Here is a 27,874-nt window from a genome sequence, read left to right as displayed (position 1 = left end):
CCCCAGCTCCCTCAGACAGATTCCCCCCTAGTGCTCATTGATGTGAGCCACCTTCACACCATATTAGACTAGCTAAAGTGCAGAGTATTTCCAATTACAAAGTGATCATTTCTTACCTCTTCATACTTTCCTCTACTTATTTCTACACCGTGTTACTCTTGTGGCAGCAAATTCTCATTTTTAAGATGTTTGCATGTTTCAATATTAAGTAGCAAAGGCTTGTTTTTTAAAAATAAAAACACTGCAAGTACTGGTTTGAGCAACAGGGTGGATCTGACAATCAGAATACATAAGACTGCAAGACAGTTACAAACCAGAAGAATCAGTTTTCTTCTTTTGTTGTGCTATTTCCATTTTTTAAGAGTCATTTTGTGTTTCAAGTATGCATTCAATTATTTCTCCATTTCCTTTCATTTTTCTTCAGCTGTTCACACGTCCTCATTTACAGCTCTATCAGTCCTCACTATTTATCAAGCTTGCTGATAAAAAAAACACAGTCACAGACACTATTCAACAACATTCCACTGTGCCACAAATGAGAAATGTCAATAGAGCTACTCTATCCTTCTTCTTACATAGCTGCCATTTCATGATCACACATGCACACAGACAGCAGGCAGACAACAATATACACAGATAACAGATGGGTCTATAGTGTTTCAGATTTACCTATAACTGTGTCCTTCCATCAGAACTTTAAGTGTGTTTTGCTTCTGGCACTATGATTAGCAATCCCACAATAAAGACTGTTAAGAAAAATGTTGCTCAACATTAGAGATAGGAAGAACAGAGTCCAAAAAACTTGGGTGCCTCCCTGTAATGCTTCGGGGGGTTACATGTGAACCCCTAGAGATCTTACAAACTGGCAATACTGCCATTGGGACATGTAGTTCTTAATGGCCAGAAAAAATAAATACAAAATGAAGATCCAAACATAGGTGCTGGAACTAGGGGTGCAGCAGCTCTCCCTGGCTTGAAGTGGTTTCCATCATATACAGGGTTTACAGTTTGGTTCAATGACTCTCAGCACCCCCACTATATATATTGTTCCAGCACCCCTGTATCCTAATGAAAAGAAGGATATGTACATCTAACATAGCAAAGACACAAACTGAGTCTGAAATAAAAGGACAGATAGACACTGTATGAATTTTCTAAAAGGATTTCAGGGTTTTTTAAATTGCACATAATCTGTTTCTGAAGTGAAATTCATATTTGCATTTAATTTTTCTCTCCAGGCTGTCCAGGTCATTCCTAGTGTGGGAATATGGGCAAAGGGGAAATAATTCCACAGAGGAGGATTTCTGCTCTCCCTCTTCTTACTTTATTTTGTTAGTTACGATGCCAGTGTTGACAGTTAAGAAAAAGTTGTGACTAGTATTTAAATTGTCTGGTTCTTGGGCCTCAATTCTGCATCTGTTCCATACATAGAGAACTCTCACTGAGTTCAGTGGGAGTCCTGGGCACAGCATGACTGAAGGATTAGAGGCTGCAATGATGGGTGCCAATACAGGAATCTAGATAGACAGCTCAGGCATCTACTAGGGTGAAAACATATGACTTGATGCATACTGCTTTTGAGCAGCTCAGCCCTCCAGTGTTTCTAACCCAGTCCATTTTATTACTCTCTGGCCTGCTTTTATGCAGAATATATTCTTGCTAGTGATACTCAACAAATGTTTTAGAGTGAGTCTAATTACAGGGATTTAAGGGGGTTATTCCTTCTCTCTCATTTCACAGTCTTACCTTGTATGCGGCTTGTCTCATAAACTGCTTTGCGGGCTGTTTCCAAATAGCAGGCACTGTAATGACCCATCTTACCTCAGAGTTTTCAAACTCTGAGCCAGCTTGATCACTGAGCTCCTAAACCAAATGAAAACACAGAGACAGATGTAAGATTGACACCAGCTGTTTTACAAGTATATATAGTTTTCAGCTGGCTTTGGCGAAGGTAACTTCCCCTTTTCATAATTTTTTTTAATGTTATGTCTACATTACAATCAGAATGTTTAAATCACTAGCCGGCATTTCAAGAATGCTCACAATACCAACAGTGGGGTATATAACCAACAGTTACAGCATGCCTTCTCCCAGAGGCCCATGGAAAGGTTTCTTAACATGGAGCAGGAAGAGTTAGTTTTTCCAATGAGGAGTTTAGGTTTTGCTGAACATAATAGCATATTTATGTATGTCCATGGTAAAAATCTGGTCTCTGCAGACACTTTAAAGAATTCACACTTTCACCCTAATTAATGTCCCGCAAATTATCTGCTGTAGCACTGACAAACCTTGTATTTTACAATCTGAATTTGTCAATGGCTGCTTTATACACTGACCATATTTAGATCAATCCATTTTTAAAAGACAGAGTCAAAATATAATTTCCTCTTACTAAGAATCTGAAAACATTTGACTGTTGATGGCTTGAAAATTTTTTACTTTTGAAATGGTAGCATTTTTTTCCTTTTTTTTAAAAAGAGCTTGTAGTCCACTGCCCATTAGGTAACATTTGGGACATGTTTCGGGAAAGGTTCCAAGTAAAATGTCATTATTATAGGGCCTATTTAAATCTCCATCCAAAAAGGGTAAACAACAACCTGCTTTAGAATGTAAAACATTTTTCTACACGCAATTCCCCAAGGCGTTGTGTTTGCTTAGCTACAATACAATTCAAAACTTGTGGTGGAAAAGCAGAGATCTTATATCACCAGAACACTCTGTTTGATCAATTATTATACACACAAAGTAATGGTCCATTGATACTGCTTATTTTATTTTACACATATACACAGAACATCATACCACAGAACTCTGCTTATTTACATCAGTTCAGGTCCAGAGGATGCAACGGAGCAAAACTGTACATGTCACTGTGCAGCTGTGCCCCAGAATATGCACATTTGCCTTGGAATTTCCCCAAGCTGTGTATGATGTCAGCTCTGTGACTCATTAACATTCGAGTGTGGCGGCAAAGCAAAGTAGCTGGAGTCCAAAATATGGCTTTGAAAATGTTGCGGTAGACTGGTGTCTTCTCTCACAGCAGCCAAAAAGAAGAGAGAGAACAATCAAAGAGAATAAATGAATCCCATTCAAAGAAAGAAGCAGGTTAACTATCTAACAATGAGGTTGTTTAAGTGATACTTGCCTGAATGGAGCTTTAAGGACAAATTCTTCCCTAGCAATCCCTAGACAGATTGCACTGGTGTATGTGAGTCCAGAATTCAGCTCTTAATTCATGATCCTGAGTTGTACCAGTCAAGCTGTGTGTATACGGTTCCCCTAGGGACAGCAAACCTGGTAACTTCTGTGACAGGCTGGATACTACAGAACATGCTTTCAGAGGGTCTAGGGTGCACCTATTATTACCTGTAAGGCAAAGTAAGGGCTGGCAGAGCCTGGGAGAGATTGTCTGGGTGGCTGACACACTGGTGGTGTTAGGGAGCTGACACCTAGTGAAGCACAAGCAACTCTCTCTCGCAGAGACAGGAGGGCGACACAGTAACTCACAGTCTTGGGCAACCCGAGAAAGGGTCACAGAAGCATGAATTCAGAGTAGCAGCCATGTTAGTCTGTATTCACAAAAGAAAAGGAATACTTGTGGCACCTTAGAGACTAACAAATTTATCTGAGCATAAGCTTTCGTGAGCTACAGCTCACTTCATCGGATGCATTCAGTGGAAAATACAGTGAATATAAATCTCCCCACTGTATTTTCCACTGAATGCATCCAATGAAGTGAGCTGTAGCTCACGAAAGCTTATGCTCAAATAAATTGGTTAGTCTCTAAGGTGCCACAAGTACTCCTTTTCAGTAGCATGAATTGTTTACCTAAGAAATGTCTTTTGTAGGACAATACATGCTATATAACTCCTCACCATCAGCTGGGAAGCACGTTACAGGAAGTGTGAAGTGTTGCAGTTTTTCAATATGTGTTAGGGGAGAATACAATTCCATTCTCTCTAATTTGTGAGGCTCATGTTAGGAATTTTGTTTTCTTTATTGCAAAGAAACCAGACCACTTTCATCTCTCTTATGTATAAACATCAGCCATGTTATTAGAAAAAACAAAAACATAAAGGGTGGGCACTTACATTTGAAGTAGAAGTGAGGCAGGGGAGGCAAGACACGAGAATAAGCTATAACAGATGTTGCATATACTGTATCTCCCTAATGCTGGTGAGATTTTTTTATACACAAACATTCTCTATAAGGGACAAAAAACAACATCTGCTCTCTGTTCACAACTGGGTGAAGTCTGCCCGATGTAGAGAACTTGAACAAAGTCAAGGTATCACATATGCCCCCAAAATAGGGGACTTGAGCATCTTGAGCATACCCTAAGAAGTTAGAGTACAATCTGCTAGACAGGAGAGAACCTTTAAATGAGTACAGAATATGGAATGCCCGAGCATGAGGAGAATCACAATGAATGGAGCCAAAAGAGGGGGGGTGGGGGGGTGGAGGGTGAGAAAACCTGGATTTGTGCTGGAAATGGCCCAACCTGATGATCACTTTAGATAAGCTATTACCAGCAGGACAGTGGGGTGGGAGGAGGTATTGTTTCATATTCTCTGTGTATATATAAAGTCTGCTGCAGTTTCCACGGTATGCATCCAATGAAGTGAGCTGTAGCTCACGAAAGCTCATGCTCAAATAAATTGGTTAGTCTCTAAGGTGCCACAAGTACTCCTTTTCTTTTTGCAAATACAGACTAACACGGCTGTTACTCTGAAACCAATACTTCTAGAGAGTTACACATACAGATAATGCCAAGCACTGAGTTTCCGGTATTCAGATTTTTAATCACATTTTGTTCAAGCAAATGCCAAATACAAGAAGATTTTCCTTGACGAGAAAATAATAGGTTTAAAAGCATCATTCCATTGAGAGAACATTCAGTCTCTGCATCACAGTGATACCAAGACATCCTCTTGCTCTTTCTGTAAGGAAGAAAATCACTTAAGGCTATCCAGGACCCTTCACAGTCCCCGACTTTCCTGGACTTCCTACAGCTGCCCCACTTTGTTTACATCAAACACTGCTGGAGGCTGAAGCTTGGCACGGTTAAAATTGTTGGGGCAGCATTTGTGCTAGTTATAAATATAGAGAGCTGAATAAAGGAAGTATTTTCCCTACCTTTAATGCCTGTTCCTTAAAGAACTGCAGGGCGTAAGCAAATATTTCAAGTGCTTTGACTTTTTTCCCGTTTGCAGCTGTCAGATCTGTTTCCATGGTGAGATTCTGAAGGAAGAAAATAAGAGGTAAATGTTAAATTCATATCCCATTGCTTGAGGGAAGGGAATTCTTCCTTGCTGGGACCCACCAGCTTAGGAAAAACTGATGTACATTGTTTGGGGTTTTTTTTCTAGTTTTCTTTTGGAGAGGATCTAACCAACCATGGAGATTTCCTGGATTGTGATATTTTGTTGTTTGTTACAGGCCAGGTTTTTTGTACCCATCAGTTGTGGCAACAAATAGTTGTAGGCAGAGCTTGTAATGCGGATATTTAAGTATCTCATTTGCATAAATTGCACCTGCAATTAATTGAAGCCATGAAACTGCATGCAAAAAATGAAGCCCAAGGTAAAGGTTAAAAAATCATATATTTTGAATTCCTACCAAGATGTGAAACTAGAAAAGAAAGTATTGACCAACCCCCAGAACTCTAGAATGGTTATTTTAAGATGTAAAGTCAGAGTATAATAATTGGGAGTACAGTCGAATAATAACATGACTTCCTTTTGGAATATATCACCAAGTATTAAGGGTGAATTCACTCCCATGCAGAGGGTCACCCTTACAGCTATGTAGCTCTTAAGTTCCTCTTACGCCTTCAGAATAGGGTGTAAGCGGTACATAGGCCTTAGATAGGCTCTCTGCTCAGGAGTGAATTTCACTCAAAAAGAGCAGACAGGACAGGATAGTCCAGGAGAGGAAACTGCCAAGGTTTAGAATGGCATTCATTAAAATGTTGAAGAATGTTTGTGGCTGGGAGAGGGAAGCAAAATAAAGCAGTAGGCATTACGTTGTAAGTTTCACTTAATAAACAAATCCTTTTTTTCCTACAAGTACTAATGCTGGTGCTCCATGCCTGGCTCATCATTTGTAAAGAAATCTGGCATGGCCAATATGAAAATATGTTTAGTTACCAATACAAACCATCAAAGCAGAGCTCAGTTATTACTTACACCAGTGGTGTGTAGCTTCATCTTAAACTTTTCAAAATATAACCAGTGCTTGGATTCATTGGGATCCAGGTCATGGTAGAAATCTCTTGCTGCATAACCGAAGCTATGAAACTTTCTTTCTGGTGTTAAGAGGATACTAGTTGGAGTCTTCTGATTGGATATACCAGGATCTCCACCTTCCCATCGCCTAGGAAAAAGATGAACCAGCTTCAAACTAGTGATAATTAACATTCATAATGAAAAGGAGGACTTGTGGCACCTTAGAGACTAACCAATTTATTTGAGCATAAGCTTTCGTGAGCTACAGCTCACTTCATGCTTATTAATGCATTGTGTAAGCAAGCTGGATCTGGCAATGGGTTACACAGAAGAATTTCACATGAGCAGACTTGGATTTGAATTCTCTTTAGGCCAAAAGTGAATGTTTATTCACAGCCAAGAAAACTTTGTTCCAGACTTTTAACAGTCTTCACACATGGTCATGAAATTTTCAACAGTATGGTTATATCCTTCCCTTTATGAGTATATAACTCCCATAGTGTGAGCTACACAGGAATAACAAGGGGACAACAGTATCAAGATAATTGAAAATCAATAAAATAATGAACAAATGAAATATATATTATATACAAAAAACCCCACTTTAAAAGAACATTAAGATTGCAAAGCCAAGCACTCAAAAGTTAGGAAATGCAAAAGTTGTTGCCCATACAACCTTAAATCAGCCCCCTTGTCAATATGCATTGTAATATAGCCTTTAAATACATGATCATTTACACCATTTCCACAAGACCCCATCAAGGAAATCCCATCCAGTCAAATGTCACCATGGAGAATTGGATTCTATCCCTGCCTCTAGAGTTCTTTTGTGATGCTGGACAAGTCAATTAAAACAAACTTTTCACAACTGGCCACTGATTGTGTGTTCCTCATTTTCTGGGTACCTTGTTTGAAACTTTAGGGGGCATATTTACAGAAGTGCTGAGCACTCACAGCTGTGATTGAAGTTAATGGGAGCCATGTTTTAACAGAATGTGCTACAAAAATGCTAAATATTCTCAAAAATAACACCCTAGGCATCTCAATTTGGGCATCCAAAACGAGTGTAAACAATGTTAGCCTTCCTCTCTGTGCCTCAGTTCCCCATCTGCAAAATGAGCATATTAATAAATCCTTACCTCCCAGGGGGTTGTGAAGATAAATTCATTAATTTTTGTGAAGCATCCACATATCATGGTGAGAACACCACAGAAAAGCCCATGAGTAAGGTTAAGATTCTGTCACGGGTATTTTTAGTAAAAGTCAGGGATAGGTTGCGGGCAATAAACAAAAATTCATGGAAGCCCACGACCTGTCTCTGACTTTTACTAAAAATACTCTGGGGCGGTTGTGAAAGCACTGCCAGGGGCTGACCTGTCAGCTGTCCCAGCCCCACTGCTGCTCCTGCTGCAGGGGCTGACCCAACCCCAGCCAGTGCTTCTGCCCTGGGGCCACTGCTCCAGCGCCTCTGGGGCTCATTGCCAGCCAGCTGCTGCGGCAGCTTCAGGGGTACTGACCCAATCCCAACTGCTGTTCCAGCGGCTCCAGGACTGAGAGCTGCTCCAGGCCTACCCCAAGGAAGTCATAGAGGTCCCAGAAAGTCACAGAATCTGTGACCTCCGTGACAGAATCGTACCCTTACCCATAAGGAAATTAATAGTTTTATATTCGGTACAGTGGATGGTGTGTGTGAAAAATAAAGTATGAGGCCACAAACTGACCGAAGAGGATAAATAGATAGATTGAATAACTACCTATATATATGAGTAGTGTATATCCTGTGCACTGAATGAGGCAGGGAACCTGTGGGTAAACAGTATGTGATCATGTAATCAAAGACTGCATCATAATTAGAGCTGGTTGAAAAATAAGGTATTTTCCCCTGTGGACAATTTTGATCTTTTGTGGGGGTAGGAGGGAAGCAAGCAGCTGTGGAACCTCACAAGAGTTGTATTTTCAGGTGCCTTGGCTCCCTGGCCAAGCTATGTTCCCTCAGGATGCACCGCAGTGTCCCCTCTTGCAGATCTGCCATGATGCATCATGGGAGTCTCTGAACATGGTGCATTGTCAGAGATGTAGTCTAGCTGGGGAACACAGCCGACAGGGGAAACTGGAGGCATAAGACACCCAACAACTCCCCTGAGGCACTGCGATGACCATTCAAAACTGAGTATTTCTGGTTTTGAGAAGAAATATTTTAGATTTCGTTTGGCTAAACACTCAATTTTCAGTCAAAAAACAGTTTAAGTGGAAAATTTTCAAGCAGTCATAATCATAATGCATACACACAAGGAGTCCAATTTGAGGTTGCACAAGCAACCTTATTTCTGGCATTTCCTAATTTTTGAGTGCATGACTTTGTGACCATAATGTTGGTTTTTTCTGTGTAATTTTATGGTTATGTAAAGAAAGCCTCTCCCTTTCAGAAGAATCAGCAGTACTGTGTGTCAATGCTATGCATACAGGGACTGCAAACACTTCTGACTAAACCTCTCTTCTACAATTGTCTCTCTGCCTTTCTTCTTCTCCTCATCCATCAAGCACCAGACTAGACTGTCTGATCAGACTGGTCAGCTTTAGGGAACATTGAGAGCACAAGAGAGACAGTTTCCTTGCTCTCAGTTCCTGTGCCTGGCACTACATCAGCCCCCAGCAACTTAGAGGAAAATTTAAAGGGAAGTCCTGTTCAGCCCCTGCAGGCCCAGGATGAAGCATGTGCATCTGCTTTATGGGGAATTCTAAGCCATCTCTACTGAGCAAGTGTAAACCAAGACTGTTCAGAATCTTATAATTAGCCAAATTTGGGCAAATTTTCAGGGGGACAGAAAAAGGCACATCCCTGACACCAAGGCTTTCCCTGCTGCGAATTTTCAAGTCCCAGTTCCAAAGCATGGGGACACTAGAGATTTCAACCAAAAAGTTGTAAATTTCTTTTAACATGGCAAAACAACATATTTTCCCTCACTCTCATCCTCTGAGGCAGCTGAACTATTTTTGCTGGATTGGGCTAAAATCCAGCTTGAGGCAGACATGATATGGAAAATTTCAGCCTGAACAGTTAGCATTTGGCAAAGTTATAAGCCACTGGGAACAGGGTCTTATAATAGGAGTTTTGGGCAATGTTAACTACAGGCCGAGCTACTTCCTCTGCATATAAGATAGCATATTAAATTTAGCATGCTTTGTTTTACCTATTGTATATATTTTATACGAGTTGCAAATGAACAGAAAAGACTTTTCAACCAAAATGTTGAAGTCCCACACATAAGATATAAATCCAGGGAAGCAGAACGGTATCATTTGGAGAAGGAATCCTCAATGATTCATGCTGAGTAATTTCCGGAAAGTTCCATTAATAGAAAATGTACTCAGGAGCTAGATAATGATGGCCCTGTTTATTTTCTTTATGGACAGGTGGATTATGCCTTTTTCTAGACTGAATGCACTTAAGCTGCAGCTAAACCTGGCAGCCCAACATGTCACTCCATTACGGCTGAGATTTCCAAAGTTACCTAGGTGATTTAAATGCACAATTCCCAATTACTTCTAATGGAAATCTGGCCTCCAAATCCCTCAGGCAGCTTTAAAAATCTCAATGTACACCTCTGCTCAGACATACAAGCCGCAATAAATAAATATAATGGGAAGTTTGACTTTAGTTTTAATAATAATACAGGCCTTTAAAAAGACTCGTATGGCATCTATTCTCTTCTAGAGAAGGGAAGCTGTGGTCCTGGGGACTGAGTTAGGTTACCTGTGTTCTACTCATGATTCTGCCACTGACTCACAGAGGAAATTTCTGGCTCTGTGGAAGCTTATAATGGGAGCTTGCCATTAACTTCAATGGTGTGAGGATTTCAACCCCTTTAGGCACATCACTTATCCTCTTTGCATCTAAATTAGCCCGTCTGCAAAGTGAGGGTAATAATGCTCACCTTCCTTTATATAACATACCTTGAGATGCATGTATGAAAAGCACAATATAAATGCAAAGTAATAGTATTCTACCTCCATGTATGAAATGTCCCTTGACATCAGGGGAGCTGGAGAGGGGCTAGGGATCGGTCCATGCAGACCTCATTGCAGGATCTTTGCTTTAGTTTAGACATAACAGGCCAGATCCTCAGCAGGCTAAACTGGCGTAGCTCCATTGACGATAGCAGAGCCAGTTTTCAGAAGCAGAGGATCTGTCCCTACTTTACAAGGGGCAATGAGAGACAAAGGGAGGGTTGGTAGGAAGAGGGAGAACAATGGTTACTGTTAAGATCACATGATTGCTTTTTCTCTACACATGCATCGGGCTGACAAAGATGCAGTTAAGGGAGTGATCCTGGCAGTGAGGGGGGGAGTGGATCTAGAGCAGAAACTTAATCAAAGAAACAAGATTCTTGACAGCAGAAGTAGTACACTGGCAACACTGAGGCAAGAGGACATTCTCTTCTCCTCCATGTGTGGAATTCCCATGGGCATCAATGGAAGTAGTTCCATGTGTGGACCCAGGGGAGATCATGCACCTAACATTTGTTTTAAAATTGCATCCATTTTCCTATGAATTTGTGTCTCCCCCCATAAAATACTTAGACAAATTCAAGTATCTGTTATTTAAGCATCAGCCTAAATATTTAGAGCTTTGTGTAAATCACTATCAGTCGATAGGTATTCTTCAGAGTATGCAAGATATTTCTTCCTAACCCATGACATGGATTACGGTAAGGACCTTACAAATATCTTGACAGAAACACTGAGGAGTTAATGGGACTTTACAGACATGAAGTACTGTAACTGGTAAAACCAAAACTAAAACTATGCAATCAAGGTAAATTAGATACTGATCTAGCAAAGAACTTAAGCACATGCTGAATTCGAAGCACTGAAGTCAATGGGACTACTTACATACTTAAAATTAAGCACATGCTTTAAGTGCTTTGCTGGATCAGTTCCTAGAAGTTTTTCTTTGTTTGCAAGTACTGGCGCTTACAACAAATAACAACTGGAGTCAAAATGATCATCTTGGTTTGCCTGCAGATTATATTTCCCATGCATATAGCATGCTACAATGCTGCTGAGATCCAGTAGCCTAGTAATCTATATCACTGAAACCTTGTGGTCTGCTCTTGTACCAAAGGAGGAATTTGTAGTTGAAAATCAAAACGATACTACTTTGAGACATTTTACAGAAAAGCAGCTTTGTTAGAAGGTAACCAGAAATCCAAGTGTCTGGAAAGGATCAATGTTAGGCAGAGAACCAAGATTTCAGCAAGGAAAGACGACAATGTATCACTGGTGTGCTACATTTTAATGTAAACATTCTCAAGAATGTTGGAAGTTCAGTTGGAAGTGACATTTCCTGTGCTCAAATATTTATAAATTATATTACATGTAACCCTAATTATGTAAATATTTTGAGCTTCTTAATGCCCTCTGAACTACTGGTTGTCAAACTTCTTAACCTTTTAAAATTATGTTTTTTCACTGAACTTCATAATTTCATAAACACGTTATAGCTGGAACAGGATCATGAAACACTTTCCCCCAAATTCTCTATAGTAATTAAGAGACAATGAAAATATAAATCTATAGTTGTGTGTTACTGCCAAGAGCATATTTCATGCACTTTCTGAACACAACTTCATGGGTAAAAGCATGTAAGAGTCAGTAATTTTTGTAATTGTTCTTGTTATTAAGGCGCTAGTTATGCCACACTGGAAATGTGGGTACCACATTTATTTTCCTTCAAATTTTATCCTTCCAATTCGGTAAACTTTAAAAAAAAATTCTTTCTAGCTTGAAAGAAACATGGCTTCTTCCTTTACTCCTTGTTTTGCACTAGCATCTAAAATAATGTCTACACATATCCAAGTCACCATAACAGCATGTTGTTCCCTTTGTTGGCATTGGTTTTGTCTAGGTTCTATACCAAATAATTTCTCAGCAAGTGAGTGGTAAAGTGATATTTAAGATTTGGAGAGTATTTTCCATCAATTGTACTGCAACTACTTTTTGATTGTCTAACCCTGCAATAACATCTGCACTGGCAGACCTCTGCAGCTGTATGAAGCCCTATGCTTTTAACTGGGCTCTGCACAAGTACAGGGTGTGGATCCAAATGCAGGTTGAGTACTTAAGATACTACAGGTCAAATGTTGGGTCTAAAAGTTTGGATGGTGTCACTACCTAAAATTTCCACAGTATGTTACAGGCTTAGTTTAAGATGTTAAGCAGTGGTGGGCCAGAGGCACCACTGTGCTACGGCTTTGTAAGAATGGCCCTGTCAATAGCACAGTTTGGGATCACTAAAGTACAATCTCAGAAATGCCGTTTCTTCCAGTATTGCATCCAGATCCCCTATTTTAACAATTAAAATCAAGAATTTAATTTTTCATTTAAAAACTAATTTACTGTCAAAAATGGATATGCAAACTTACTATGAATATGGGTCCAATTCTGCCTCCCATACATCTCTGTGGTGCTTGGTATCTACCTGTCTCCAACTGGTAGCACCAAGTACCTTTTCATGAATTGCATTGTGGGTTTCTTGAAGGACCCTTGATGAGTGGGGCAGAAAGGCTTTTTATAAACTGACCACAGACGTTGACTGCACAATCAGGACTGTCCACAGATAGTTTCTCTGCTTAGAAGAATTACAGCATGTCTCATTTGGTTAGTAGCACTGTAGTCCTTTTTACTCCAATTTTCAGACTTCCAGAAGGATGAATAGTAATTTGCCTCATGACAAAAGTGATTGCTACAGTTAATATTTTCATACACTCAACTTTCCAAACCATTCACCTTTTGGGCTGAAATTTCCCATAATTTGTTCTCTACACAAGGGTATAATTTATCTTTTCTTTTCTTTAAAGAAAGATATTTTTAGTAAGACTGAAGTCAATTTTGAATTATGGGCAATGAAAAAAGAAAACACAAAACTTTTCCTAAGGAGCTCATTTTCCAGTGCTCTTTTCCTTTTGTGTATCCATCACAGTAGTCTTTATATTTTGATCACATTACTAGATGCATACGTATCAAATTCGCAGGGGAAAAAGCTGTATTACATTATATTATTTGAGAAACAATATGTCATCACATAACTAACAGGTATTTTGTATGCATACATGCATATAAGTGGTAGAGTTAAGCTTCACTTTTACATTTTCTGACTTTTGAGTGCTTAACAACCTTAACATAACATTACCACGGGTTTATGCACCCCTCCCAAAGTAACAAATTTAAATGGTCCAAATCTTCATACACTAGCCTCTGTTTTTGAACCAACAATTTGTGGGTGCAAATAACTGCAGTCAAAAAAATGTTGTGTACACAACTATATGCAGGAATAATTTAGGTAACGTACCTTAGACAGCTACATTACTTGACTTACGGATGCACCATTAGCTTGAGAAGACCAGATCCCCTTTGCCCTGCTCCAGATGGAAAGCTGCCATAACAGGGGAAGAGGGAGTCCAGGGATATTGGGGAATCCCTGGCATAGCTAACTTTATGCCGTTTGCCTCCTTGCACCTTCAGCAGAAGGGGCATCTTAAGGTGTGTCTTATTTTTCTAGACTTTCCCCACTTTTAAGTAAGTTGTGGTGTTCAGTGGTCACTGTAACTGGGTTGATTCCTTGCTGTTGATCACAGAGGGTCACAGCCACTCTACTTCCCTGGTGGAACCTTCTCTCTCTCTGTTCACTACCTCCTACTGAGATGCTAGGAGAGGTAAACTTTCCCCTTTAAATGAATATGCACAACTTTCTCCTACTTATTTCAGTTAGGGTCCACCTACTGCTCAGAACTGCAAACTGCACCATTTCTTAAAATTTAATTAGAGCATCATAAAGCAATGGTATTTCAGCCTAAATGCTTCTCTTCAGTTTGAAAATATTTAAGGACACCCATAGCAATAACCATCATTGTTCTTAGCTCTCTTAACCCCCTCTCCCCCATATCATTCTGCAATGTGGAGAGATGAGGAGTAAAATTTTCAAAAGAGCCTAGTGACCAGATCTTCAAAGGCATCCAGCTGAGCATTTTTGCAAATCTGGCCTCTTAATTTAGATGCCTAATTGGGAGCTGAGCATTTCTGAAAATCTGTCTCCAACTGTGGGTGCTGAACACCTTGGAAAATCTGGTCCTAAGTGACTTAGGATCCTAAGTCACATTTTCAAAAGTGACAAGCTCCTAGGTATCTCGGTCTATTTTGAAAATGGGAATTAGGGACCTCGGAAATTTTTATCCAAGGTTTCTAAATAATAAGATGTGCAAATATGCCAGCTTGTACCTGCCAAATTCTGTATGATATGAGGCAAAAGGACAAGGGCCTTGCACCCACCCCATGTGCAGTGATTTCTCTATTAGGCACTTTTGGAACTACCATTATCCCAAAGTGCCTAACAGAGAAATGCACATGGATAACAAAGTCACGACCGCCACAGTTATAACTGCTCCCTGAATGCTTCTGTATACTTTGCCAGCAGATTCCTCCTTTAATTCACACCATTTTATAAACCTGAGCAATAAGACTCACAGAGAACATGTTTATGTTTATTATTAAAGCAATTAAAATAAGATAGGGACATAGGAGAAATTTACACCATGAAAGGGGGTTTTCGCATTGGTGGCTGTATACAAATCCAGTCATTCCAAACCCATGCTGACCTCAGATGTAGCAACTGCAGATAGTACACACTGTCACCATCAAGAGCTCAATGCTGCAATGCAGCCCTTACCTCATTACACGAATACATTCTGGCTCCTTGGTGAAGCTGTAGGCGTAGCCACTGGATGTCGTGCCAAAATCAATAGCCACAACAACAAGGAATGACTGCTCTACAGCGTCATTTGTATCAGAGTCCTTCTGTTAAAATAACAGAAACAGAACAGATTTTGAGTCACTGTTTAGAGAAGGAATTGTAATCTGTCCTACTTTTCAGTGGCTCTGAACTGCAGCAAAGCATTCATCTGTCTCCTGCAGAAAAGTGCGGTCCCCCAGAACCATGTCAGTAGTCTATATCCCTTAATGGGCATGGAAATGCAATGTACAACCAAACTAACAGTTAATTCTGGTACCTTTCACACAAATCCAAATGAATCAGAAATCCTTTCGTGTTCACTTCCAGTAACAGCTGAGACCTACACGGCTAGCTACCAAACTTTTAGAAATGTATTAGCTGAAAAACATGTTATACCTCTGTGTATCATATATGGAATACATGATAGTGATACCATACATGGAATACATAGTAAATTATAAAAGGTATATAAGCACAAGTAAGACTGCTCAGAAATGGTGAAGCCAGCAGGAAGGTGTGCAGGCCAACCCAATACCTGCCAGTAAAGCTTTATACCGCACCACAGCATCATATATTGCTGCATCTTTTTTGGAAAACCTATTCTGGAAACATTCTGGAGATTGTATTAGGACTAATTCTAATATCCTTCTGCCTGTAAATCCATGGGCCTTAGTTACAATCAGTTTAGTTTGACAGGACTCAGAGGAGAGAAAATTTTAAACTAATGAATTGAAAACATCTCTAAAAATGTCTTTAAACTGCTGAGGGTCCCACAGGAAAACCAAGATTCTCCCCTTTTCTCTGGCATACAGCCCCCATTTCTAGCTTTGTGCACTCATGAAATATCAGGCCTTTAACTAGTTATTGACATGAAGCTGAATATTGCTTGTTCCGGGCCCTGGACCACTGTCGTTTTGTAGGAAATAGGAAGAAATATTTGTGTGGCGGTTTGATATTTTTTTAAAGAAAAAGGCATCTATTTGAAGCTGCTCAGGGAGCTGGACTGATGGAATAAATCCTGGCAGAAACAGATTAATGAACAGAGTATAAGCGAGGTCTATGATAAAATTTTACTCATTGTATGTTTCTACCCTGTATCACATAGTTCTACCATTTGGCCATGGATTTTGCCACCATGGATATGGAAATATACTGTATTGTATACAAAATGCAAAACTTAATTCAACCTTAACTATGAAATTCACACCTTGCACTTATTAGTGCCTTCCCTTGAAGGGTGTCAAAACAGTTTATAGACACAGCTTATGTTTTTATTACATTTTAAAGAGACACAATCAATTAGATTGTTCAGCTTAAAAAACCTGGAAGGTGGCCACCCACAGAAGTTCTTGTCCTAAATTTTCAAAACTGACTAGTCATTTTGGGTGCCTAACTTCAGATACTCCTAAAACACCCACTCTCTGAAAATTAGGCCTCTTAAAAGTGTCTCCAGTTGAGCACCCAAAATCACTAGTCACTTCTGAAAATGTAGAAGTTAGCTTATGCCCCAGTTCCGTCCACATATTCTCTTGTCTGCAAACCCACCATTGCACATACTGAGAGGATATCACACAACTTCCACTGGGAGAGTCATAGTAAACACACCAGAACATAAACACTCTTATACTAATCACCTTTTTGTGTACTGTGCTACTCTCAGTAACAATTTTATCAGCCCTTTACATCTGACTGCAAGGGGCAAGGCAATTGTCACAGTAAACTGTAGTTGCAAGCTACAGCATAATTAACAAAATGTATACAGCAAACGATACCTTACTAAACTGTCTGAAGGGACAAGCTTAAAGAGATTTAGCCCAAATACAGATGCATGGTTCCTTAACTGTGATGTAAACTTTCTACACCCTTTGCCCCTTACACATCATCAAAAGCCAAATGGAATGAGGAACTAACCAACTCATGCACAAAACATGGAAACATTTGGCCTCTTATCAAATGAGGCTCTAAATACCTCATTTGATAAGGGTGGGTGGATTGATTTAAATCAAAGCAATTTAAATCACCAATTTTAGTTATGAGTTCAATCAACAAGCAGGAAACCTTAATTTAAATAATCAATTTTGATCATGTTTTGCATTTGTACGTTTTAGTTATTTTCCTAAAGAAAGGTTGATTCCCATTGGCTGGTAACCATTAAAACATGTTGATTTGCAAATAAAAATAGCCTTTACGTGAAATGCAGTGCTAACCAGGAGGACACGCTAGATCCATACACATTTTTAAATGCAGTTAGATAGCATAACCTACATTTATTCAAATTCTTAATTTTTACATTTTTATTATGTTAGAAAATGGTGAACGATTTATTTACTTGATGATGATTTTATACTTGTGATCTGAGTTGCGTTCTATTTGGGTGGAAATTAAGATTTAATTAAAAATGCTCAAAAACAGAATTTTATTTTTTGGATTATATAAAACTACTGAATACATAAGAAAAAAAGTTTATCAAAACACATTTTGCATTTAAAACGAACTGATTTAGTAAACAAAGGAAGTATTATCTGTAGTTAGTGAATTGAACTGATTATTTCTGGTCACAATGTCCTTCAAAATAGTAGCTCTCCTACTCAGTTTTTATTCATATACTAGAAGAGAAAAACAAGCTTTTTCAATTCCCACTTGGTTTCTTAGCTTTGAATGAACTAGTCACTGAACTAGCTGAACAAACAGCGATGAAGGAAACATTCTCTCTCAGCCTGCAGAAGAGGTTACTGCTGTCAAAAAGCTGGGTTAGCACTTCAAACAAACCATGAGTTCAGATGCTTAGCCAGCAACTTCCAACAGTTCAGTATTTTGACTTTCTTTAAAACTTGGCAACATACATGTACTGCTTAATATTATTATTTGTATTTAATTTAAATGATTTTAACAGATTATAATAAATTCAGGCCCTAACCTAGATTGTCAATTTCAAAATTAATTTTCAATAGTTTACTGTAAAAAATAAACAACCCTGAATTTAATTTAAATACAAAATATTTTTATTTAAATTAGATTTATTTTTATTAAAATGTGATTGATTTGATTTAAATTGGCTTTTACCCACCCTGAAACAGGGATGGGCAAACAGGCTGTTATTTGGAGATTCAGGGGTCTCCACATTCAGTAGATATTCAGACCCACCATTCCTTCTTTCATTGAAGCCCCTGGATCCTACTAACTGACTCCCTTAAGGGCCACCTACGTGCCAAGACTTGTTGGAGATTGGTGATGAGGAGTAAGGTCCTGGAGTTCAGAAACATGAAGATTTGGTGGATAAACTGAGTATCAGGCATCTGGATATTTTCAGAGAGCTGTTCGGAATCACTGCTGGCTGCATAGGGCTGATGAGGGTTGGGCATTCTGGAAAATGTATTACTCAGTTCACACACTGATCTTCCCTTCTATAAAATTATGCCTTCTTAGTCTAGAAAAGGACATTCCCCCACATGACTCTACCTGGACAACCCCTTTACATTTTACAGAGCAGTGTCAGTATACTCTGTGCTGTAAATAACTAAAGGACTATAGACCCTGCCTCAAAGGGCTTCCTATTTACAACAGAGAAAACAGAAAAGCGCCACACCAGGGATGACCTGATGAAGGACTAATCTCAAACTTTGAGGATTCTTATCCTTGATTTCTCTAATTATACACTTCACTGGTGCACCATTAAAAGGCTTTGCAGGAGTAGTGCATTCACAGGAGAGATATCACTAAAGAGATAGGTGGCTGCTTGATAATCAAGAAGAGAGAGGGAGTTCCAAGTTTAAGGAGCAGTGCAGAACACGGCATGAGGTCATGAGTTGGAGAAAGAGGCAAAGGGTGGGAGAGTTGGACTGAGTGAGGGGACGAGGAAATGAATGCAGAAATCTAAGCAGGGGCTTAGCGGTGAAAAACCTTAAGGTAAGGATAAACAGCTTTGAACTTGATGTGCAAAGCCTGGTGAAGCTGGGGAAGGGATTCTACAATGGCAATGACACATTCTGAGCACCACTGTTTTGTGAGTAGAACGTGCATTGCGTTACGGTAGAACCTCACAGTTATGAACACCGGAGTTACGGACGCATTAGGAACCGGAAATATGTAATCAAGCAGCAGCAGAGATGAAAACAAAACCCAAATACAATACAGTACTGTGTTAAATGTAAACTACTAAAAAAATTAAGGGAACGTTTAAAAAAAGATTTGACAAGGTAGAAACTGTATCTGTGCTTGTTTCATTTAAATTAAAATGGTTAAAAGCAGCATTTTTCTTCTACATAGTAAAGTTTCAAAGCTGTATGAAGTCAATGTCCAGTTGTAAACTTTTAAAAGAACCACCATAAGGATTTGTTCAGAGTTACGAACATTTGAGAGTTATGAACAACCTCCATTCATGAGGTGTTCGTAACTCTGAGGTTCTACTGTGCTTGTGTTGGCCATCCCTGGGGCTTAGCGATAAGGGGTGGAGTATGTCAAAGAAATTAATGTGATTTGTGCGTGTGGAACTGGAGGGGAGGGGGAGTTAAGATAGGTTAAAGAAGCATCCTTTAATGGGACTTTTTGTGACCTCTTTGGGTGTTCCCCTTAGGCAACTGTAAATGTTTTATTTTTCTTTGTGATGAGAAAAGAAGACAGAGAGAGAGAGAAAGAGGACAGAGAGAGTGATGCATATGTGTTGAGATCCTATTATTTTATAGTCACGTTTCAGAGAACGGGGAATATTTCAGTGATTGCCCAAGATCAGACAGCAAGAGAATGACAAAGGTGGGGATAGAAGGGATTGTTTTGTAGAGCGGCATTGGACCGGCTTATGCAGATGAGTGTCACTTTCCTCTACATCTGTCCTTATATATTTTGTATGGAATTCTGGCCCCACTGGAGTACATGACAAAACTCCCATTGACTTCAATGGGGCCAGGAGTTCATTCTTTATCTGTACTTCCTGAGCTAGTGGAATTGCTCCTTTAACTTTCTGCATATAAGCCGTGAGTTCTGTAACTGATGACCAGGAGACTGAGGAGTCAGGAGTCCTGAGTTCTTATAGGTGGGACAGGCAGGAGAAAATAATGTCAATGCACTGTACAACATATACCCTATATTTCTTACCGCAATATGCGATGGAGACAATGGTGTTATTCCTGGGTCTCCTAAACTTTTAGCTGGGGATGAGTAAGCAGGTGTGGAAACTGCATCTGAAAGAAAATGGAAAGAAAACTCTTCAGCAACTGGAACATATAAAAATGTCTATGCAGCAGAATAAGTAGGTTAGTATAGAGTAGTTTGCTCTCTCTACCAGTGCACAGTTTGTCTATTGTGACAATCCTACCATTAAAGCAACCATAAAGAAGGTAAATTCTATAAAACCAGGCTCTCTTAATAATTATGATATATTATTTTGGTTTTATAAACTATTAAAAATATTGCTGGTTCTTTTGAAGATTTGCTAGTTGACATGTATTCCAAGTCAGGTGGAGGCTGTACTGACAGCTTATTTATTATTTGAATCTTCTGACGAATGCACAGCATTCATCCAAATCCCGTAAGTAATCTGGTATAGCAAGCCTTAAACTGAATAGTCGCTTCTAGTATCTCCACTGATACCACAGTTTACAAAGTTGTGATTTTGGTTTTGAAAGTTTATTTGAGCTTCCTGGTTGAGCGCCCTCCCATATTATGCATCATTTCTGAAGGCTTCCTAACATTATTCAGAAGTCCCAGCAGACATAAAGAGCGGATACTATGTACACTTCCACCAAGAGCTTACGGTTAAAACTTGAGAATTCCTGCAAACGCAGAAGATGAACACAAGATGTGAAATCAAAAAAGACTAATTTCAATAGTAAAAGAGCAGTTTAAATCAATTTGACAATTCCGTAGAAGCAAATTGCAATTACTCTGTCATGAGCATTTATTATTAAACTTTCCCACTGCTCAGTTTCTTCTCTTTAATACATCCACAGTGAAACACGTGGTACAGCTGTTGGTAGTGCTGCAGTAGCATTCCCAACTGGGAGGCAAGAAAGCACCATTAATGAATGATAAAAGAATTCTTTGGCTTTGCATACATTTAAAATCTTACTTGACAAGCAGAATATCAAGTACTTTGCATAAATACCGAAATACACTATTTAAAAAAAATCATTAAATATTCTTACCCTCACTCTCAGAGCTAAAAGTGTACAGTGTCAGTTCACTTGTGGTAGAGAACAAAAGAGGGTAAAGGCCAAATTTCTGCTCTCAGATTAGGACAGCACCTCTCAGGCTGGTTAAAATATATCTATATTTGATGATTGTATCAGCCACTTTATTCATCGGTATAAATTCCACTTTGTTCCAAAACACGTGCATCTTGCAATACATACTTGTATGTGTTTGTGTTAGACCTGAAAGGGGCATGTTCTGGCAAAAGTGGGAAGCAATTAGCGGAACGTCCATGTTCCTCTTAAGGTCTTTTGATACTTCATGACTGATCCAATACCCTTTGAAGTCAGTCAGTGCGAGTCTTTCCCTGATGTGAATGGTCTTTAGGATGTTGACTTCATAGGAAACAAAATATTCTTTTCAGCTGTTGGCTATGTGTTTCTAACATTTCTCCGTGTTGCTACCTCTTATCCTTACCTGTCCAAATTCCTCAGTTTTAGTGATCTACATTCCGTGCATATGCTCAATCACAGACTCTTACTGTGTGTGCCTTGTGTGAAACAAAGAAAATCCTGAGAGAGTATACAGCTTCCTTTGTTTCCCAGAGAGCAATCGATAAGTAACCTTTTGATGCACTCACCATGGGGCAAATTCATGCTTGATGTAACTCCATTCAAGTCAATGTAGTTTCAGCAGAAATAATTTGGTCCAAGAAGTATATAAATGGGGGAATATATACACAGATATAAATGTATTATCTAATAAAAAATGCCGAGCTGAGAATAGGGTGCTGCAATAGTTTACGGTAGAGAAATGTGTACAATAGAGAGAAATTGATTTATATACTTTCATTTACCAAAATGTTTAAAATCAATTGTCCACGAGTCTCAGCCACAGAATGCTCTTTAGAATGTTTTTCTAAGGACCTGATCTACAGACCTGCCAAGCACCCACCACTCCAGTTAAAGTAAATGGGAACTGCAAGCGCTCAGGATTGCTGAAAAATTAGGCCCTTGGTCACTTTAAACCTGCAAAAATAAACCCACCACTGCATCTAACATGTTTAAAAACACACACAAACAAAAACAGATCAAGTCCCCTATGATGACCACACTGATTCATCCTACCAGCACCACGTGTTGGCAAATACCTGAGTAAATGGAGAAACATTATACTGAGCCTTGGGCTTTACTGGACCAAGAGAGGGAGAGAATTCCAGAGCCCGGAACCACCTTGCAGGACTCAGCTCTAATATAGCAAACTGAACTTTTAGTCGAAACTTACTATTTATTTTGTAAGTGCAGCATAAAGAGCCATTCTAATTTTGTTGCAGGCAGCAGTTTCATTATGACATTTACACACAGTGTAAATAATTTGATGACATTTCCTAATGCTACTGACAAGCTGTTTGCAATGACGAGGAAAACTTTAATAATCTGAGTTATGACATAACAAAGTGGCACTGATATTACCAGAGAGTTCCCATGCGAATGAATGAATGCAGCTGATGATACTGAGAGGCAGAAAACGTGTTTATAGAAAGAGGCTGCAGGAATCTAGCCTCTTACACTCCATTCATCTTTGGATTAATGGTAAGTGTTTTCATTAGTAGAACAGAAATGATTTGCTAACCAGTGAATGATTAATTATATATAGGAACTTTGTAGCACAAGATTTCATCTATCAAAAGGCCCCTCCTAAAATGTTTTAAAATATATTGGGGTGTGCATGTTTTATTTTTACAATGTTAACTTCATACTGTCCTTTTGGGGAAAAGATTGTGGCATAATTTTACAAGTCTAGTCCCAATAGCAGAAAAGACAGTGAAAGCTTAGGAAGGTTCGAGTATTTGGGAATGTGTTTTGTAGTCACAGAACCCAGATTGAGAGTTCTTGCAAAGAAATGGGGAGCAGGAAGAGGAGGTGCTTAAGAAGAGTTACAGGCCATATGGTTTAGGCTGCAAGAAAAGATGAAGCCAGAAGTTGGGGGGTGAGGGATGGGTGTTTTCTCCATTAAAAAAACCTTTATTCTAGATAGTGTCATGATATATAGAATAACAGTCCTTTTAAATGGGATATTTATAAAAAGAAAATGTTAAATTATAGACCGAAGCAAACAGACATTCACACAGTTCAAGTTCCAGCTTCATCTCCCTTGTTTATCAGGGACCATATCCTTTATCACACTACATAGCACACAGACATCTAGTGGCTGTAACAAATGATAAACAAATATTTAATCACTGATAGCTTGTAAATTGTTTACCTAAGGCAGTTGCAAGAGTCTGGTCATAGGTCCAGACTGAAATCTGGAATACTACAAGTCCCCGAAACAAACTATTAACATTTAAAATAAAAATAAATTTAGTTAAATTGGTGCAACCTTCTTGCGTGGACATTTTAAACTCAGTTACAGAGTGACTGAACTCAATTAAGTTTTATCAGTCTTAACCTCTCAAAATTAGTTAAGAACATTGACACAAGTGATTTGCATAGATTTAACTCAAACTATTTAGAAACTGATTTGATTATATCAGTGAAATTTCTGAGTTTCCAGAAACATCAACAAGTGATTTTGTTAAAGGATTTGGAAGCCAGAGTGCCTCACATGATGCTTTAACATCTACCAACTTCATTAACTCCACTACTGTTGCACATCTATTTCTTATTATAATTGCCACATTTTGTTCCACTGCTTCAAAATCTGGGTAAAACTCGGAAAGCCAAATGCGCATAGAATGTGAACTTTTTTTATAAAGGAGAATCTACATAGAAATGACAGCTCATGATGAATGAGACTATCAAGAGTTATAGCAGCTATTGATAACATATTTTGGATATTAAATCTCATGCTTCAAGGTTTAAGTCAATGTCTCCGATTTAGGGATTAGGAGGAGACCTAATGTTGAGGACAGACTGTCCCACAGTTGCCTAATGCCTGGCTGTTTGCATCTTGTTCTGAAGCATCCAGTGCTGGGGTTGGCAAAGACTGGATACTGTACCACATGGACCATGGGTCTGATCCAGTCTGGCAATTTATGTTTCTCTGATGAATCAAGCCATTATTCCTCCATTGGAAAAGCCAGATGGCTGCCATTACATTAACAATAATATCCTACTCTGCATGTGGGAGAGACAAAATGGAAGGTGTAATCTATAGTAATAGGATAGTATTTCTTTAAATAGTCTGTGAGCCCATGAACGGTGCTCACGGTGTTCCATGTTTTCAAAGCCACCAGAAACCAGTCAGAACAGCAGTATGTGCATAGCTAGGCCTTGCACGTCTGTGTATATGAAGTAAACCAGGCTGTTGGACTCAACAGTGCCCGGGTGGTTTCTTCATTGTTTTGTTTTGTTTAAAGAGCAAAAGATACAACAGAAGGAAAGCAGCACTATAGATTCTCTCAGTACTATAATATGAAAATGGAAGTTTAAAGCATCCATGGGAGGAGAAGGCTCAAGCAACAATAAAAATAAATAAATGAATAAACGAATGACTGTAGCCCATAAAAATGAGAGCTCTTATTATAGACTATATCTTAGTGCATTTAAATCATCACACCCTTTCACCAAAATTCCCGAAGTACTTGAGTGTACTTCATATGGGAAGGAGCCAATCCATTTTACCAATTTTAAACTTCTGTTTCCCAAGGATTATTACTCTAGGATAAAAATGTCCTCCAGGGCAAAGCCTGACACACAAAAAGTCTGTGCTTCGGAATAATTTTTGTTTTGTGAAATTTGAGAGCAATGCATCTGAGCATGGCTGAGTTACAGAACCCACAAAGTTGGAGCTTATTGGCTTGCTCTTATAAACCCTCAACAGTTTAACTTTTAAAATGAAATTTGCCCATCTGTGCATCTAGGAGAGCTGGGGACCAAGAGCTCGACCCTTTGTGAGAAATTAACAGCTCTTTACATGTAACAGTTAACTGATTGCACCGCAATTTCTCCCCTCCATAGAGGGAAGGGTGACTCCACATCCCATTGCAAATCCTTTGGAACTTCCACTCTAACATTAAGAGCTCTGCTGCTGATGCAGTAACAGTTCTCATGTCTTAGAGGACTGGGTGAAATTTACTTTACCAATCCCAGGAATATATTGTGTATCAAAGGCTCACAAAGCACCCACAGGGACTGTCTTAACAGAATGTTTCACTATTACCTTCAAAACTAGCGCATACCAAACTTTAAACTGCATTTCTTCACAATCCTACCCAGGTAACATAAACACGAGGGCAGCCGTGATTATTAGTTGCAACAAGTGATCATTTGTCTGTTCCCAGTACAATACAGGGGAAATATGGATGCCCTGTTCACACCAAGTGAGAATTTATACACTCTTCAATCCATCATTGCCTCCCACCATGGTTTGTCATTTACACCAGTGCAAAGCAAGTACAAAATATTACCCAATGAAGGATTTATTGTTTTAGACTCATACTGCAGAGACTAAGTGATGACACAAGGTGGAGAATGAGGTTTCACGTACCTAACAGGCAGCATGGACTTCCACCTTTGAGCTTCCAGCTGCAGGAGTTGAGAAGATGACACTGGTATTCAAATTAATACCATAGTGCCTCTGCAAATGATGATCATCCAAAACTCATGTTCAGTTTTTTAGATATTCTACGAAAGGCCAGATTTTCCTTAATGGGAGTAGTCCCATGGACTTCAACATAACTTGTATGAGTTAGAGTTGCAGTGTTTAACTCACAGTCATCAAAATGAAATTGCTTTAGTCCACAAAATGTTTTGTATGGTGGCTGCATTTTTGTTCAGATACAAAAACTCTGGCAACCACATTTTAGTGCGCAAAGTACACTGCACATGTGCACATTATAATCAGCACATTATCTGTCGGTATCTGTGTGCTGCATATCTACTGATCATTTATTATGGTTTGAGAAAATACACATGCCTATACATACACACACCTAAATATGCATACACACACATGTGCAAGGAAAACAAAACAACAGATGTATAATATGGGAAAATACACAGACTCAAAGGAACTGCTCGGAAAATGGAAGAGCTGTGGAAAGAGAATCAGGATAGAAAGGAGGAAAAAAGAAGAAAAGCCATAAATGTGTGGTATCTGCTACCCTCCTCATCCAGTGCAAAGAATACCTTATATTCTTGCTCATTTTTATTTACAAAATTCATCCCATAACTCCTTAAACTTGATCAGATCATAATTCAGTGTATCAGCTCCTCAGGAGTGTTGTGTATTGAAAACTAAAAATTATAAGCTCTCACTTTAAATTCTGGTCCTGCCTCCAGGCTAGGGGGCTCTACAGGGAAGTGTGAGGTCAGGGCCTAGCAGACCCAGTCTGAAGAAGAACCGACTTACAGTAAGGTGGGATGAGTTGTGTTTCTCTGTTTTAGGGAGCGGCTTGTTTTTGTTTCTCTCTCTTTTTGTTTCTTCTGTGTTCTGAATTCTAAGAAATAAAGTAGTGTTAAGTTGCAAGCTTCCAGCAAGGCAACTGTATGTTTTCCTCTAATATCTTTGCAATGTATGCTGTGAACATGACAAGAGGAGACTATTTCGCCCATGCACTGAAGCCAAATTTTTAATATTCATATTTATATCTTTAGAGGCATACTGCATATAAAAAGCAACTTGTCTTTACTTTGTATTTTATCCTGAAGAGTATCTAGCTTGAGAACTCAGCTGACTGCAACAGTGGCAGAATGACATGCAGGTCACTTATCAAATAAAACCAACACCTTAATCTCCACCTGGAAAGCAATACATGCAATATATGCAAGCCAATGCATATCACAGAGCACTAGTGTTGTCCGTCCCTTGAGAGATAAACCACTAGATAAGTGATGCACCAGTCTGCACAAACATCAGTTTTAGACTTGACTTAAGGTGCAGTCCAATGCAGTTGTTTAATCTTGAGGTGACAAACGTACAGATGACAATTGCAAAGTCCACATCTGAAAGAAAACCTCACAATCTCCTGGCCAGATAAAGATGAAATAAGAGAGACGTGGCCACTGATGTAGCTGGATCCTGACCCACTGATGGCTTTGGAGTTCAGGCAGCACCAAGCCCTCTGCCAAGGCAGCGGAGAGAGCAGTACATAAGAAAGATGTGTCAATGGCAGCTAACCCCACTGAGATGAGCAGCCACATTCTGCACAATCTGGAGCCCCTGCACTGTTTCCCTGTTCAGTCCCAAACACAGCAAGTTCCAACAATTTGATCAGAAAGCGACCGTCACATGGATCACTACCGCCAGATCTTCATCTGGGAGTTAGAGGAAGATTTTCCTAGCAAGCTGAATGCAGGAGAAGGCTTTTTCCACTACTAATACCTCATCATCTAGGCTCAATGGTGAGTTGAACATGGCCCTGAGGCTTTGACTTCTTTGACAAATGGCAAGATGGAGAGGGAAGACATGGTTATAGCTAGATAGTCCCTTTTTTACCAGCATCACCTCAGTTTGAGCCAGCTGTTCTTCTAGGCATTCTGATCTCTTGTAGGCATTCTGATCTCCTTCTCCTCCATTCTGATGGCACTAACTGTGTCTGTGGAAAGTAAATACACAACTTGGTACAATTAGTATATAACTGTCAGTTGAACCTGTGGCCTTTGTCCACCTCTTCAAATGGTCTCATGTGGAAGCTGACAATGGAGACAGGATGGATCCCTGTAGAATTCTGAAGGTGAGGACTTTTTGGAAGGGGAAGGATCTCTCATTCTCTGGGACCTGTTGGAGA

General features: G+C 39.3%; 1 protein-coding gene across 1 annotated transcript in view; it reads right to left on the bottom strand.

Annotated features, from left to right (window-relative positions):
- HSPA12A (heat shock protein family A (Hsp70) member 12A) overlaps positions 1-27,874 on the bottom strand; it is an 86,394-nt gene that overhangs the window by 39,697 nt on the left and 18,823 nt on the right. The window contains exons 2-6 of the mRNA XM_073354259.2: positions 20,107-20,192; positions 14,953-15,080; positions 6,189-6,375; positions 5,137-5,241; positions 1,747-1,863 (exon numbers count right to left, since the gene is read on the bottom strand). Of these exons, the coding sequence (XP_073210360.1) occupies positions 1,747-1,863; positions 5,137-5,241; positions 6,189-6,375; positions 14,953-15,080; positions 20,107-20,192 (623 nt within the window). The remainder of the gene's footprint in view (positions 1-1,746; positions 1,864-5,136; positions 5,242-6,188; positions 6,376-14,952; positions 15,081-20,106; positions 20,193-27,874) is intronic.

This window comes from Lepidochelys kempii, chromosome 7 (assembly GCF_965140285.1).
Source record: "Lepidochelys kempii isolate rLepKem1 chromosome 7, rLepKem1.hap1, whole genome shotgun sequence".
In the NCBI taxonomy this organism is placed as follows: domain Eukaryota; kingdom Metazoa; phylum Chordata; order Testudines; family Cheloniidae; genus Lepidochelys; species Lepidochelys kempii.
This window is presented reverse-complemented; position numbering and strand designations above follow the sequence as displayed.